Here is a 16592-nt window from a genome sequence, read left to right as displayed (position 1 = left end):
TACAGTGGGGCATCTGTCATGGAAAAGTTATGGCATGATTATTGCATATCTTGAAGACAGTTAATGACTTAGTTCAGGCTATAATTTGTATTTAACTGTATATACTCATGATACCAATAAATGACAGGTGTATAATTCAATTAATGTAGAGAAAAGCTTTTTTCCATCAGAGAATAAACTTTTAATGGTATGTTTTAGTCAATTTTAGGAATTCTTAATGAAGAGTCCAGAAATATAAAATAATTTCAAAAGATTTGCAGTCTTGTATTTTGTTTTAACAAGAACATATTTCCTAGATTAAGAAATGCTATTTGGAAAAAAAAAAAGTGTTCAGAGAGAATCTAGTAAAGTGTTGCCAATTGCTTTAATTCTGCACACATGAATGCATCAAATTGATTGAAATTGGATTCTAGTGACAAATTTTTAAATGACTATATTCTTGCTTATTTCACATGGTAGCCTTTATACCATTTATTAAAATGTCAAATTTGCAAGTGTGGGAAATCCAGCAATTTGCCCAAGATAGGTATACTTCCTAGAGAGGCCGTTTAAGTCTCCAAAAAGCTCTCCTAAATTCCTATACCCTTGAAATCATGGCACTTTTAATTAATAATATGGTAAGAATGTCTTTTATTTTTACGCTACATACACACATTCACCTGCTTGAATTTTTCAAAACTGATTTTATACATGCAAGGTTTATTCACAAATATTAAAGATAACAAAATAGCCAAAATTTACTGGATCCCAAAGTCAAATAATTTGGGAATTATTATTAAAATTCAAATTGGAAGATTGTATTTTATGTTTTAGATTCTAACTTTTAAAATAGATATTATATGCTGATGGTTCCTGCTGAGTAAGAACACCAATCCCCACATGACTTACAGCAGTGTTGTTTTACTTTGGATTTTGAACACCTTTAAGTCTGACATCTACACAACTGTCAGATACAGCATCACATGTATTCTACTTTTATTCTTTTATCTGTAAAAGAATACTTTCCCAGAGTTTTGATGTAGCTTTTAAATATTAAGTTAATCTTTTGCACCTAGGAGCAATGACAAAAGATTTTGTTTCAGTTATAACATAAATTCGAGTAATACTTTGATACAAGTATCACAGATCTCATAATCCAAAAAAGGCCATGTAAAATGTTACAAATGCAAACACATAAGACTATGTAACAAAAATGAATGAGAATGGTATCAGTTTCCTATCATTCAACTATTTCCCTGAAAGTGGAGTCAAATAATGTTGAATTATAGACCCTCCTTACAGAGTCTTATTTTGTGTTCATTTTTTTATCTTTTCCCTGCTAGTCTCTATAGGAATTTGGCTGTATGCCGACGGTCCTTTAAAAGTTTCTGTATACATACTTGGGTTGTGTCTGATGATTAAATGATCATTTATTAAAACTTAAGCATTTCACATTTGTTTGACATATTTATATTTCATAAGAAAATATTGTTATTGCAATGGAAAGCATAACATCACGGATACCAAAATACTTCATTTGAATTCATGTTGACAATATTTTCATTTCTGACAAGTGTCTTAATATAACTCGTTAGGCATTCTTCTGAGTTCCTCCCAGTCTACCTGCGAGGGAAGGGATGCTAGTTTTACTACAGTAGGCCTCGTGGCAATACTTTAGCCTATCTGGTTGACAATAAACCTGTTTCCACTGTAGGGCCACAAATAGTCTTTGTTTTTAAGAGCATGGAGTTTTACTGCATAATTTTCCTTCCTTCACCCAGTAACAGCTGTGTTTTAAATCTTTCGGACTCTGACAAACATTTTAACATTTAAACATACAAGGATTTGAAAACATGATTTAAAATTTGTTTATTTGCAAAGTCGGGCAATTATAACATGATATCTGTTACATTTTTTTAGAACAGTGCCCGTATGTTAATCCTTTTTTTTCCTTCCTCTACTGTGTGAGCTTCTCCATGGTTTCTAGTAAGAGTCTCTAAGGTAGGACCGACAGCAATAATACACACAACCGCTCTATATGTTTCCAAATCATGAGCAATGGAGTCATTCTGGTGGAAGAGGTATTGCTCTTTGAGTGACCATTGCTGCAGCGCTAGTTAAATCACTGAACGCTAGTTACTGTTATGGCTTTACTTGGTACAAAGTAGCATTAGTATCATTGCTTTCCATAAGCCATGGAACTTGCACTGGGGACTTCCACTTGAGAGAGAGACACAGAAAGAGAGAGACAGAGAGACAAGAGACAGAGACAGAGAGAGATGTGCTATGAACAGGGAATAACTTTCGTAGTATTATCGTTTACACTTACAGACAGTTAACAATGTAATTGATCTCAGCCCATTTGCATACACTCTTCACCTGTTTTTCATGAAATGTTTTTTTAAGGGCCCCTATTAGGAGTCAATACATCCCTACTCTGAAATTCACACATAGATACACACTAAAAGCCAATCAGATTAAGAGTACACTTATCTTGATGAGCACTGAGTAACGTATGAAATTGTTGAATCACTATATTGTACACCTGAAACTAATATAACACTGTATGTTAAGTACACTGGAATTAAAATTTCTAAAAGCCAATCAGAAAGCAACAATAAAAACACACCTGGTAAACAACTAAGTTTTAATTCAAAGGATACTAAGCTATAAAGGGCCTAGAATGAACATTCCAATTAGCCAATGGAGTGACAAGCACTCAACACCTTATTATTTAATCATTAAAGAGAATCTTGCCATAATTTCCCTTTGACATATTTCAAAAAAAAAAAAAAAGGAATTAGGAGTACAACACATGACCCACAACAACAATAAAAAAGTAAAGTTAGAGGAATGTAAGACCCCCATGGATGCCAAGGCCTGTGGACTGAGAGTTTCCAAGACAAAAGCATTAATTGTGACCCTGTGAAGTATTTACATTTTAAATAAGATGTGTCTATGTGTAAGCATTTAGAAACAAACTACCTGACAAAGGAAGCATTTTCCTGTCTCTTGCCGCTTGTGGCCAGTTTTCTTATTGGATGAAAACAAATTGCCTACATTTCTAGTATTAGTAAATAACCAATGGCTTCATCTATTTGTTTCTAAAGCAGCAGATCCAATTCATCAAAGACATCAGGCTATCCCTTGCCCTCTCATCCCCATTCCTTACCATAACCCCCACCCCCCCGCCCCACAAAAAAAAAAGAGAAAGCTTAAATCTCCCTTGCATCCCTACCTCGCTTTGCAGGGAGGGGGCGTTTTCAGTCAAGTCCAAGTTCAGTTTTAAGATTTTTTTTTTTTTTTTAACTCAAACGATGCTTTAGAAACAACATCCCAGACTTTTAAAATAAAACAACCGCCATCAGCGTTTTCCTAGCCCACTTGGGAACCAAAGCTCACTGGCCCAAGGCTGCCCCGTGTCCCCGAGGCCCGGAGGCCCAGAGGCCTGGTGCTCTCCAACCTGGACCGCACAGCCCCGGAGGCCGATCCTCCTCCCCTGGGAGTTTAGCAGCACTTGGCATTTAACCTGCCTGGCGTGCGTGGCTTTCTGGTTCCATCTCCTTGAGCCACATTACTTCTCCCCAGATGTCAGGCACAAATCTGGATTAACATGCAACAGGGCGCCCTGTGCAGGCCGCCAGCCCTCGCCCAAGAGCTGTTAAATGCAGATTCAGCCGAGGACCCCCCGGAGAGCTGCTGTTGAATAAAAATTGTAATCCAAAGGGACCATTTCTTTGCCTCCCGCTGCCTGTGGGAAACCAGGGCTGGCGCCCGAGCACAGGCCCAGCTAGTCCGCTCTCGCTGCAAGCGGGCGTGGCAACTTCGGGAGGCGGCCTTAGGGGCCCGGAGACTCCTCACTCCTCTCTCTCCACTCTCCGTTCGGGTTCTTGGAGTGGGGAAATGCTTAGATTCAAGGAGTGGCGAGCCACAGACAGCCCTGGGAAGGAAGACTTCATTCGACGGCTCCTTCTGGGAGCGCAGACTAAAATCTAGCGTCTGGGCGGCCAGGCTCTTTCCCGCCTAACTCCTCTGGACGCCCCAGTTCCACCCTGAATCCCTCAAACAGGCGTCGCACCTCCCAAAGGGCCCGCATCCTTCTCCACTGACGACCAGGCTCAACCCTCGCCTCGACGCCTCGCACGGTTCTTCCTCTCTGCTCTGGTTCCCGGGGGCGCAGCCCTGCCCTCGCCCCGGAAGCCCCCGGTGCCCCTTGCTGCCCCGAGTCTCAGGGCGTCGGGAGCTTCCGTGCGGAGCGGGGAACGAGACCGTCGGGAGAGGGCGCCCGGGAGGCCTGCGCCCACAGGAGGTGACTCTCGAGCCTCGCTCCTCGGGGTCTGGGAGGGGGAAGGGGGCGGGTAAGAGAGGTGGGGGGACAACGAGATTATGGCTTCTACCGGCGTCTTAATCTGATATATATTTTTATATTTAGAAAAAAGCATCACTACAAGGCCAAGTGGGTATTTGCCGACTTAGCCCTCCGGGAAACCGGCTGGTATCAAAGTCGTCGATTCCAGGTCCCTGCGCGGGTGGCAGCCTCCGCGCCCTCCGAGGATAAAAGTAAAATAAAATAAACCGTGCCGCCAGCAGACCCTAGAGACAGAGGGGTTAATGAGCTAACGAGGACCAGCGCTCACACTACACCTGAAGCATCCCGTCCCGGGGCGCACCCTCTGCGGGGGCTCAAACTGGCTGGGCCGCATTCGCAGACAGGTGGCAGAGGTCGGCCTTTCTGGGCCCGGCCCCCAGGGCATCGCACTAGGGGTCTAGAGCCCCCAGGGACCGTCAAGTAGGCTCCAGTCCCGAGAACTGGCGCCCACAGGGGGGCCCTAGTTCCTGGTCTCTGACTCCCCACCTCCCAGAACAGGGGACTCCACTCAGAGTCCAGGTCGGAGGCAAGGTCCCCCGTGCTCCCCGAGCTCTGCGCTCCCAGCTCCAAACAGAGCCCAGGCACACTCGCTCCTGGCTCCCGGGAAGGGGACAATTAGGAAGAACAAACTTGGGTTTGCTGCCCACGGACCAAGACCTAGATGAGCTGGAGGGGTCACGCGAGCTCGCCCGCGCGCATAGGCCAACAGCGCCAGGAGCCCAGCCAAAGCTGCGAAGCCCACCAGTAAGCGGTGGGGGCTGGGATGCACGCTTCTCATTTTTTAGGTGAGGGAAGAGACTAAAATGTCAATTTTTATCCACTACAATCGCCTGCCAGTCTGCATATCTCAAATTAAGGTAATTGTGTAACAAAAGTTTACCGAAGGAGTAGGGGGGAAACGCAATGATGTTATACCAATTTTGTGCCCCCCTCAAAAAAAATCCCATAGCTTTGGTCCTTTATCTTTGACTTTAATAAAATAATGATTCGTTGAGAAAATGGGGTATAAATCTTCATTTTGGAGGCAATTAAAGTGTTGATTTCATTCATGCCCCTAAGCGATTCTTGTAATTTGCTCAAATAGCTTTATGTACCCAGCACTCCGGAGCTCTTAGAATCCCATTTTCTAGTTAGGCTTGTTGGATTACAATTTTTATTCAACAGCAGCTACCCGAGGGTTCCTCAGCGGAATCTGCATTTAACAGCTCCGGGGTGAGGGCTGGCGGGCTGAACCAGGCGGGAGGCCCGGCAGCCCGCAGGGCCCGGGGCCGGGCCAGGAGCTGCCTGCAGTGTTCCCACCTCGGCGGGGCCGAGCAGGGATTGAGCAGACCGTCTGTACTGTGCACTCGTCTACACTGCCGAAAGTTTGCAACTTGCCAAATAATAGTAAAGACCTGGCGCTCTGGCGCTTTTAAAGCTCAGCTCTGCCTGCCCTCCACTGCTCATGGGGAAAGGAGGAATTCAGCCCTGTCGTGGGATTACCGAAAGAAATCCAAGCTGGGAATGTATTTTAAGAGGGTGATGTTGAGAGAGGAAAACTTCAAGAGGACACCAAGACCCAGGAGTCGGACACTCCTGCAAGGACTTTGCAAGATAGCCGCTAGCCAACAGTGACCGTGGCAGAGCTTGCAAAGGAAAACTCTACACGCCCGCCCGTCTTTTGGCTTAACAAAGGCAGGCTGATCTCTCCCCCCACAAGACGGAACTCACGTGCCAAGTCAGAAAGAGAAACGACTCTGGGCCTTCACTCATTTATGGAGAGGCCAGAGGAGACCCGCAACCCAAATCTCTATTCGCGTTGCAGCAATTCGCAACGGAGAGCTGTTCTGAGCCCGTTTCATCTCACCCGCTCCTCAGGTTTTCACTTTCATTGCATTTTTGCAACTTCTTTGGGCCAATCCAGAGACGCAGCGACAGGAGAGGGAGAGACTGGGAGCAAACAGTGGTGCTGGGTTGAGAGAGGGAGAGACCCCCCCCCCCAGCAATTCCAAATAAAAGTCGTCCCCACTTAGCAACGCAGCGGAAGAAGGGCCTGCAGGGAGGACCAGAGAGGAGGGGGCGAAGCAAGCAAAGGCTGGCAGTGGAGAGCGAAGGCGGCGCGAGGTCCCCCACGGCCACACCGAGGGAGTTTCCCGGGGTGCCCTTGACGCTTCCAAAAGCTGCCAACCCACAGGGCCCAGTGCACTACCAGCTGGAGGATGAGTGGAAAGGAGGAAGAGAAACGTCCATATTTATCTGTTTTTATAACCTCGGCCTGGTCTTATTTTTTCTACTAAGTACAATAAAATGGGCGAGCTTGCAGCGAGCACCGCACAAAGCAATGTTCAGTGAGGTCTAGAAGCGTTCGGCCGAGGAAAACTGACAAGACAGGCTAATGAACCGTATAGACAGGGAGAAAATAGCCAGCATTTGCTAGATTTCAAACCCTCGCTGTCTCTCTTAGACCACCTATCTTGGGTTTATTCCTAATAAAATAAGAAATAAGCAGACCCTACCCTTTCCTTTTCTTCGAAATAGAAGGGGGAAAAAACGCTCCAGAACACAGCCCTGCAATCAGGCGGTCACTGGCAGTTAACACTCCCATTATTATACAGGGTAAATAAAATAAAGACAAAAATTAAAAGCGACAAGAAACAGGTCAAGTTTGCAGGCAAAGCTTTTACAAGCTCATCTCTCCAGGTCGAATCCCAGAGCCAGCCTTAATGAAGCAATAATAGCCACATTATTCAAAAATTTTCATTTCGATGGAAATGTATCTAAAAGGGACTTAATCATATGCAAATAATAAAAGGAGGTGGTAGTGACCCAGCAAGCAATATGCATACAGATTTTTTTTTCCCAGGGATGTTGAAATTGAAAAACGCATACCTGGTCGGTTAGATTTGCTGATCTTGTTATATCTTCACTGTCTGATTTTGATCCTCCTTCTCTATCGTCTATCACCAAATCGATAGGCATTTTCCCTTTCAAACAGCTAATATACCGGTGGCAGAAATTGTCACATAATTCGTGTACCTACATTATGACAGAAATAAAAAAATGGAAATATAATCAGGAGTGCATAAATGACATTGACAAGTGCAATCCACCCCCCTTGTGAGATCCAAACTTCCAAATAGGGAAACACAGAGCAATTGTCCTCCAGAGACCCCCAGACGCATCCAGAATTAGGAATAACTTTCTTTTCTTGCAAAATAGAGATATCCCAGAAAATTGACAGTGACAAGATGATTCACAGGCTACAACATATTCAACACCCGTGTTAAATTCATCTGCTCCCAGGGCTGTGGCCATTAGAGAGGTGACCTGCGTGGGTGACATTTAAGGTAAACTATTTAATTTCATCCACTTACTTTATCATAAGTCCTTTTCCAGTGTGTCTAAGAGAAAAATGTGAAGATATATATATATATATATATGTAATATATGAAGACATATATTACTATATATGTGGGTGTATATACATATCAATATCTATATCTATATATCTTTCTCCCTATATATATCTATATATCTCCAAAGACCAGTACTGTGGTGGTATAGGGTATATGTTTGATAGCCCAAGTCCTGATAACATTTGTAATTAGGGATTCTACCTGAAAAAAGCATATTTTAGGACACTTTAAAAAAATAGAAGAAAATCAAATTGCCAGTACTCATGATATGAAAAAAAAAAAAACCCTACAGCCACGAAAAGGTATCAAACTGATCAAAAAAAAAAAAAAAAAAAAGGAAAAAGGAAAAAGAATGCTTCGAAATATTTAGGTATAAGTGGAGCAGTCTTACAGGCCCCAGGCATCACTGACATGCAAAAACTCACAAGAAACCCCAGTGTGCTTGCAATTTAATGTTAGTTTGAATTACAATGCATTAAGTTTTTATTGCTGAGATTTATAGAACAGCTAGCAAAATCATGTTATCCCACACCCTTTCTTGAGTGTGAAGGTGGGGTGTGTGCAGGATTCACAGATTCAAGAAATTGACACAACTATCAACTCTGCTTTGTCTCTGCAAAAGGTTTAATGTGCCTCCCCCACCACCTCCTCCAGACTCCCTGCCCACTCCTCCTCCTCCCCCTCCACCTCTCCTCTGTGTCTGACCTGCCGCTGCTCTCAGACTGTCTTCCAGAAACTCACTAAAACTAAACAAAACCCCCCTCCCACCCACCCAGAGGTAGCAAAGAAGAGGGGGAAGAGGAAGAGAAGAGATCACAAAGGTATAACCTGTGAACCAAACTCACAACAGCATTCTAAACATCAAGGGAGATGCATAGAATTGCAACTATTTATACAAAGCTAGCAAAGTATTAAGAATGAATACAAGGCTAGGGCATTTGAGATGCCAGTTTTAGTGGCTGAAATTGTAATTAAACCGCAAAGAGAAATGGACGCTAAGATTGGCCTTGACACTAATTACCAGAAAGAAAGACATTTATGCAAATGTCTCAGAAGCCTGAACTTCAGCCATTCAGAACCTCCCCCCCACCCCACCCCACCCCACCCCCTTGAGTTTGGGGGTGAGGGGAAAGCAAAAGGAAAAGAGGCTAGAGAAATTACCTTCTCTAATTCCAACAGATGAAACCTTAATACTTGTATGGCTTGAATCATCTGCAAAGATACAAAAAGAATGAGCACCCTATTTCTAGTTTGCAGAAAATTGGCTGTCACAGCTCTAGCATCTCCAGCCTACCCCCCCCCCCCAGTAAATAGAGTTATTTTGATTTATGGCAATAACACTAAAAGTTAATAGCAGTGACTGGGTACCATCTAGAGGTTTATATTTCTTAAGGAGAAAAAAATAGCTAAAACAACAACAAAGCATCTAAGTAGGGATCATAAACACTCTCCTCCCCCATGGCTCTTCCCTTTCTCAGCCCCACTGGCCCCACCCCACCGAAAGGGCCACATCCCTGGACTAGATGTTTCCAAGTAAGGAGTGCACGGAAAATATTCCAAACAGTCCCCAGTTGTGGCTTTTCACACTGCAAACTTTCTGCTGCTTTCCTCACACCTTTCAGGCATACTGGTGGTTTGGGGGCTCTTGCCCAGTTGCTGCCCTCGTGACGCGACTTTGAGGGCTGGGAAGTCCGCAAAGTTTAAGCACATACGCTGACAAGCCCGGAGATAAATCCCCGCGCTGATTAGAGCTGTGCTGCCCGGCTGTCATAAAAAACAAAAGCTCGCGTTTCCCCGCGCGGGCTTGCCCGGCCCCTCTCGAGATGAATTTATTTCCCCGGGATCTTGCCCGGGACCACTTGTCCGTGGACAGAAACGTTTGCAGCCGCCTTGCAGCTACGGGAAGACCCGTCTAGAAACCTTGGGGCTCTTTAAAGCAAAGCTGGTGGCTTGGGGGGAGGGGAGATGGGGGTGGGGAGGTAGGGGTCCGCTCTTACCAAGTTATCCAGTTCTGGATTAGAAGAAAATAGAGGTTTTTCTGCGCGAATCTAAATACAAGTGAGAAGGGGGGGGGGGGGGGGGGGGGGGAGAAAGAACATTTGAAATCTGGTCGCTTTCCTGGTTTCTTGCCTCATTACACTGTCGGGGGCAAGATGTAACCTCCGGGAAGGACTCGGTGACACCGAGTGCATCCCTCGCAGAAACACTTCAATGTGAATCAAATAAGCCAACAACAAGCCCAGGGCTCAGGGTTTCTTCCACCAGCAAAAGTACGCTTCTAGAGGACGCTGCCCTGCTCGCCAAGACCAAGGCGGCTACAGCGTGTAGGGTTTGTGATTTTATTTTATAGAGTGGGCTTTCTGCGTTAGGTTTTGGAGCGTGAGTTGGAAAGCCTATGGGTGATTTTGAGTCGTCCGCAGACACTCATATAGGAAGAAAACCCTAGGGTAGATGTCACAGGCATGGCTTAGGGTGGACTAATTTGCTGGTTACTTTTGAAAATGTGCTGGATGGGGGAGGGAGTTTCTCTTTCTTTCTTTTTTCTTTTTTCTTTACTTTTTAAACATGTATTTTGCTGACCTGTTTGGCGAACACGGCTATATCTTCATTGAATGACTCTGACGAGCAGACGTCCCCGCCCGCCACCCCCGGCTCGCGGGGGGTACAAGTAGCTAATTCACATTTCTCAAAAATCAGTGCTAAGAGAGGGAAGAGGGGGTGTCTGCAAGAAAATACAACAGTCACAAACAACACAATGGTTAGTCCGGAGTCAGTGAAAAAGGCGCCCAAGAAAAACAGCCAGAGGAGCTCGAGGCAGGGACCCTCTCTCTGATTTTGTCATCTACTTTTTTCCTCCCCCCTCCCCGCCCCCAGGTGACTGCTCGCCACCCCTTCCTCCTAGGCCTCCGAAACCGGAGGCCCTAAGCCAGGGACCTTATCTGAGGGTCGGTTCAGCCTATCTGGCCGGAGAAATTGGTAACATTTGCTAAGAATAAAACCCAAGCGGTTCCAGCAGCCATTTTGAATTAAGTTTCCCACCCCGACAAGCCCTCGTCCCTCCGCTGCACATCTAGGACCTGGTGGAGGAGAAAGGCGCTGGGCGCAGGGGTCGGGAGGGCTCGTGCAAGTGGGTTCCTCCAAGGCAGCCTCGCGGAGCCCAAGACTCGGGGGACCTCGGTGGCAGGCGCTCAGCTAACTTGGGGAAGGGACCTCTGTGGCTGCGGGCCGACTGTCAGCGGGCTGCGCCTACCGATCCCGGACCCCGCGGCCCTCGGAGAGCAGGAAGCCTCCTCCACAGCTCCCTGCACATGTCTCTCCCTTAGTCAATGGCCCCCACTACCCGCAAAAGAAAAGTTCCTTCAAATGTCCCTGCGGTAAAGCCTTTCATTTTTGTCTCTACGGAATGGCAAAGCAGCTAGTATTTCCAGGGGCCTAGATGTCGCTTATCTCAACCCATAAAAGAAAAAAAAAAAAAAAAAAAGCTTCTCCTAATGCTCAAGGAGGTGTCTCAAGTCTTTTATTAGCTCTCACAGCCCAGCCGGAAATTTAACAGTTTGGGGTCCTTTTCAAAGCTTCCCCAAATGTTCTGTCCTGGAGCCTAAGCCATTTGCAGTTAACGCTGAGGAGAGAACGCTGGGATTTCAACCGGCCCATCGCACAAGGGACCAGGAGATAAAGCAGAAAGGGTTCGCAGCTGGGGAGGGTCGGGGTTGCCGGATATTTTCAAAAGGAGACATAAATAGAAATAAAAGTTGCTGCAAAGTAAAAAGAGGTCCCCAAATTCATGAGCACACAGTAGGCACAAGTGACTTTGGAAAGATTTTACCAGCCCAGGGTCTAATCGACTGGCCTGGGAGAATACGGTGTAAACCACAGTCTGAAAACCACATTGGCCTGACAGCACCCCACACCTACTTCCAGATCCTTCAGGCTTCGCCTTTGAACACAAAGTACTAAACCGGCTAGAAGCTTCTTGATGTCTATAACAATTCAGAGCGAGCTCTCTCCTTGCCTACGGTGGTCAAACTCCCTAAATGCAAAGCATGTTCCCCCTTGCCTGACCTGCAACTGTCCTCCCTTGATTTTTATTGTGCGGCGGCCGAGCCAGCATAAGGTTGCTGAGTAAACTTAGCAAGTCAGAACAATCAGTGGCTTAAAAGATTTTCCCTTAAACTAAAAGTTTCGTTCCAACACAAAGGCGCCTACATTTAGAAATCCCCAACGCTCTCCCAGCGAAGCCCAGCAAGCGAGGACTCCAACCCGCTGAACTACAGAACCAGGGTGTGAGAGGGGACGAAGGACCTTTGGCAACTCCTCCTGCAGGACGACCCCTTCGCCGGCACGGCCTCGGCGGAGCTGGACGCTGGGCAAGCGCGGAGCGTGTGTGGAGATGGGGGGCGTCCGGGAAGGCAGGCCGCCTTCCCAAATCCTCCATGCAATGCGAATGAAAAGTTACCGAATAATGTACCTCCAATCCACAGAGCTCTGGCTTTCCTTTTACCAAAGGCACAGGGAAACAGAGGAAACATCGCGTCTCTACCACTTAACCTGCTGCCCGTCGTACCTACCCATAAATGGCATCTTTATCTCTCTTTAAAGCGTCATTGACGGAGGAACCCATGCTGGGGGCCATGGCGTTGGTGTGAGCTGTGTGCGGGTACTGATGCGAGTGCAGAGGAGGCCCGTGGTTCAGGTGGTGGACCGGCTGCATGGACCTGGCCGCATGCGGGTCCCCATACATCGTGGAGGGGATGCCTACTCCATCCATGCCCCCGTAATGGGGTAAATCGTCGTACTGCATGACAAACAGGAGAAAACAAGGTTCAGAAGGCCAGGCCGGCAAATGGGGAACCGGCAGGGCATGGAGCTTATATAATGTCAGTCCAGCTGGATCCTTCAACCCAGAATTCAGTGGCCTTGCATCTCTCAAGTTGAGGGTTTTTATTTTAAAAATAATTTCTAAAGTAAAAATCCTAGGATTCTCTGAGTCTCGGCTGAGATGAATGGTCTTGCCCTAACTTGTGTCCCTATCAACTAGTTCAGAAATTCAGGATCCTTTGGCAAGGAAGGAGGGAAGAAAGAAGGAAAGAAAGGGAGGCATTTTCCCAGAGGGCGGAAGGTAAAACGTGCATGTCTCTAGAGGAGGAAATTCAAAATCACAATAATAAAACGTGCCAGGACAGTGCAGCAAACCCGCCTAGTTTCACAGCCCCTTCCCATCAGGGGGAATTTAAAAAAAAAAAAAAAAAAAGTTACGATGGGAACAGCTAAGCTAAGCACATGAATTCAGACAGCCTTCTCATTTTATTTCTCTGCCAGCGTGGGGTTAAGGCAGTCCTGCAAGACCCTGCATTTCCTTTGCTTTCCAAGACAAACTCTGCTAGATTACACAAAACTAACTGGCCTTCTCATAAGTGAAACTCAGAGAAAGGTAGTTTTTCATGTTCATTAGAGCTGAATTTAGAATTGGGCAATTTTCCCTCAAAGTTAAAGGAAATCTATAGTTGGAGCAGTTATTCTGTTTTCTCCACTGTTAAGAACTTTTCCCCCAGACTAAAAGTCAATGAGGCAAATGTAACTCATCAGGTGTAAATTCAAAAGCAAATGCACGTACAACCCCTATCTTCTTTCTTCAGAAAAACTACTTTCATATTGATTGTCATTATTTTGGGGTGCAAAATTTAGCTATTTAGATTTTTCTCATTGCTTCATCCCAGGCAAGTTCTTTTCCCAAGAATTGGAGGCACGGAGAGTGAAATGATTTTCAAAGAAAAGAGGAACTGCCACTTTCATGTCCTTAAAGCCAGAGGTGTGAAAATAGTTTGGAAGAACGCTGACATTTGCCTGAACCAAAGGAGTAAAGAAGAATGTGTCAGCCTAGTAACTTTCTTTTGCAAACAGGGCTTTGAGGGCCAGGACGCAAATTATGCAGGGAAGGCTTTCTGTAGACCCCCCTGTCTTTTAAGAAACTACCTCAGTTGGGTTGTCATTGTCTCACTTGACTCTCACTACATTTCCATTCAAATAGGAATATTGGGGAAATTAGTATTGCATTTTTAAAGTGAGTCGCTGTGTGCTTAGTATCCAATTAGTGAAGGGCTTTTCTAACAAAAACTTTCCAAGTATTACCTTTTATAAAAATCCATGCACATTAAAATCACTTTTAAAAGATGAATGTTTTCCGACCCCAAAAGCCATTACACGATGACAAAGTTATTTGCTTAAAAAAAGCTAAATACTTCTAATGATATTAAAAGATGAGCATAAGCAGTAACACATCAGAAGTTTCTAGCTGCTTATTTTACTTTAAAAATAGCTTTAAACTTCTGCTCCCTGAACCACTCACTTTATAGCATTAGGTATCTAGCGCCTTTTGTTTTTGTTTTTTAAACAGATGATTGCCTGAGCTTGTATTTTTATTTAGATAGCTGCTGGTTAGGATTCTATAGAAAACTTGATTACTTGAATTAATTACATGTAACATACATAAGTCTACAAATGCACTGAATAAATTCTCTCGCTTTAGGCCACGGCTTTAGGAGCCTCATTCAAAAATACAGAGAAAAAAGGAAACTTTTTAGCAGTGTCTTTCGGCCACGTTTCAATTTAATCTCACATTTGAGTTCCACAATTGTTTTTTAATACGTACCCTTTGCGCCATCGGCCTCCCTGGCTCCCTTCCTACTTCAACTTCTAATATATCCTCTTTAAGGCCAGTGTGAAAAGAAACAAATAAGCAAACTCCCCCGGAAAAAAAAAATGTAAAGCACGACGAAAAATCCCTTAACGTCTCCAGCAACGTGAGCTACTGGTCCCAGATCTTCGGTCTACGGGACCTGAAGCAAAGCGCCCGAGTCACTGAGCATAAAAGCGCTCCGTTTCCAAGACAGCAGCGGGGGCAAAAAGAAAAGAAAAAAAAAAAAAGCAGATCTTCTCTCCCCCAAAAAATCAGTTTAAAAAAAAAAAAAGAGCGCCCCTCAGACCCAACTACCAAATCTCATGGCTTTCTGCCACTCCGGCTGTCAATCACAGGCGAGGTTGTCAACGTGGTGAATGAATGATCATCCGCTCTGTCTTCTTCTGGTCAGAACACCTCAAATGTTAATATTCAAATGCACAAAGCCCTAGCGCTCGCTTCCCTTGAATCAGTCCTAATTCCTAATCAGTTTCTCTCTTCTCTCGCTCGCTCTTTCTCTTTCTCTCTCTCTCTCTCTCCCTCTTTGCAACTGCTGCACTGGAGGGAGATTAGAGGAGGAGGGTTAAAAAAAATGTCTGTCTGAGTTTGTCTTAAAGGAGCCACGATCGATGCTGCCCGCTTGCAGTCCCCGTGCGTGTGTAAAGTGTGTGTTGCACAGGCGGAGAGGTGGATTCCGACCAGAATGCTAGAACCCGGAAGTAGTGGTGGCCATAACAGGTCGCGTCTTACACAATGCATTGGGCTGCAGCAAGTAGGATCCTCGGCAGGGGTGGGTGCGCGAAGCGAGCTCTGGCCGCACTGGAGAGGCAGAGAGACGCTCCATTAAATCGCACGCCCAGGCACAAACACACACACACCCAGGGCACACGCGCACAAACGCGGGCAGCAGCCCCCGGCCGCAGCCTTTATTTTCCGTATTCTTTTCTCTCCCTCCCCCTCCAGACTCTCTCCCCAAAGCCGACTCTCTTGAAATAAATTGGGAATAAACGCCGGGCAGGCAGCAGCAGGAGTTATTTTGCACAGGGCTCTGAGCACAGACTTCATGACTTTCCTCGAAATTATTGGGGTCTGCCAGTTTTTTCGGGGGCAGAGGGGGCTAATGCAGAAAGTATTGGATTCTCAGGACGGACCACCCCAAGTAGAAAAGTCAAACGGGGAGACAGAAGACTGAGCAGGAGCAAGGCTTGGAAAGGCTCTGCTGAGTCCCGAGAACGTGGGGTGAAGAAGGCTGGGGCTTTCTGCAGCTCCAGCTTAGAGTTGCTGTCAGAGGTGGACACCCGGCCCAAGGAAAGGAAATGCTTGCATTTTCTCACTTTGGGATCTGGACACCCCCGCCCTCCACCTCCTAGCCCCGGAGGCCCCCAGCCCCAGCCCCGGCGTCCTGCGCGAAGTGGGAGAGGAAAGGAGGGAACAATGAGCTGAGAGCCGGGAATGTGCCCCCAGCGCCTGTTTACAAACACGAAGCTATTTATGATCGCCGGAAAACGAAACCCGACGCGGGCTCGGAGCAGCCCAGACCTCGCGGGTGGAGCCCGGGCCAGGGAGACTCGGGGAAGCAGGCTGTTTCTCCGACCCTCTCTGGGAGAGGCAGCTGTGCGCCCAGGGCGCGGCGCAGCAGGGTCAGCGCGCTCGGCTCCGGCTCCGGCCGCGCCGCCTTTGTCTTCGAAGCGCCGAGGGGCTCCGGCCTCGGCAGTGCTCGGGCCTGGAGGGACCCTGCTCCCCAAGCTCGTTTGCCCCGCGAAGCTCCGCGCTCTCCTCCCCAGCCCTTCTTCTCCTCACCCCGCTTTCCTGTCCCCAACCCGGCTCAGGGAAAACTCCCAGTGCCAAAGAAAAAGAAATTCACTTCGGGAGCTGAGATTTCAGACAAAAACCTGCCCCTACCCACAACTCAGAGGCTCCAACCAGCCACTGATTTTAACTTTCTCCCTTCAAATACCTATTCTCTGGCTTAACAACAACAACGACAACAACGACAACAACAACAACAACAACAACAGCACAGCAACGAAATCCTCTCCTTATTCTCCCACTCTAAGCTTGCCTTTTATTATTGTATTTAGTGGTGTTATTTTCGTTTTTATTTTTCTGCGCGCCCGGCTCTATATGCCGAGATGGCTCAGCCACAGCAGCTCAACCAGCGGGTTGGAAACCT

At 46.4% G+C, this 16592-nt stretch overlaps 1 protein-coding gene across 2 annotated transcripts in view; it reads right to left on the bottom strand.

Moving 5' to 3' along the window:
* The window catches only part of MEIS1 (Meis homeobox 1), a 137637-nt gene extending 122119 nt beyond the window's left edge, over positions 1 to 15518 (bottom strand). The window contains exons 1-6 of one of the 2 annotated variants that reach the window (XM_042981565.1): positions 14393 to 15518; positions 12312 to 12538; positions 10324 to 10465; positions 9741 to 9791; positions 8905 to 8955; positions 7217 to 7363 (exon numbers count right to left, since the gene is read on the bottom strand). In XM_042981565.1, the coding sequence (XP_042837499.1) occupies positions 7217 to 7363; positions 8905 to 8955; positions 9741 to 9791; positions 10324 to 10465; positions 12312 to 12538; positions 14393 to 14404 (630 nt within the window). In that variant the 5' untranslated portion in view covers positions 14405 to 15518. The remainder of the gene's footprint in view (positions 1 to 7216; positions 7364 to 8904; positions 8956 to 9740; positions 9792 to 10323; positions 10466 to 12311; positions 12539 to 14392) is intronic. The other variant, XM_042981564.1, reaches the window with a different exon arrangement.
* Between the last annotated feature and the right edge of the window lie 1074 nt (positions 15519 to 16592).

This window comes from Panthera tigris, chromosome A3 (genome assembly GCF_018350195.1).
Source record: "Panthera tigris isolate Pti1 chromosome A3, P.tigris_Pti1_mat1.1, whole genome shotgun sequence".
NCBI classification, from domain to species: domain Eukaryota; kingdom Metazoa; phylum Chordata; class Mammalia; order Carnivora; family Felidae; genus Panthera; species Panthera tigris.
Note: the sequence above shows the minus strand (reverse complement) of the source record. Positions and strands in the feature narration are given on the sequence as shown.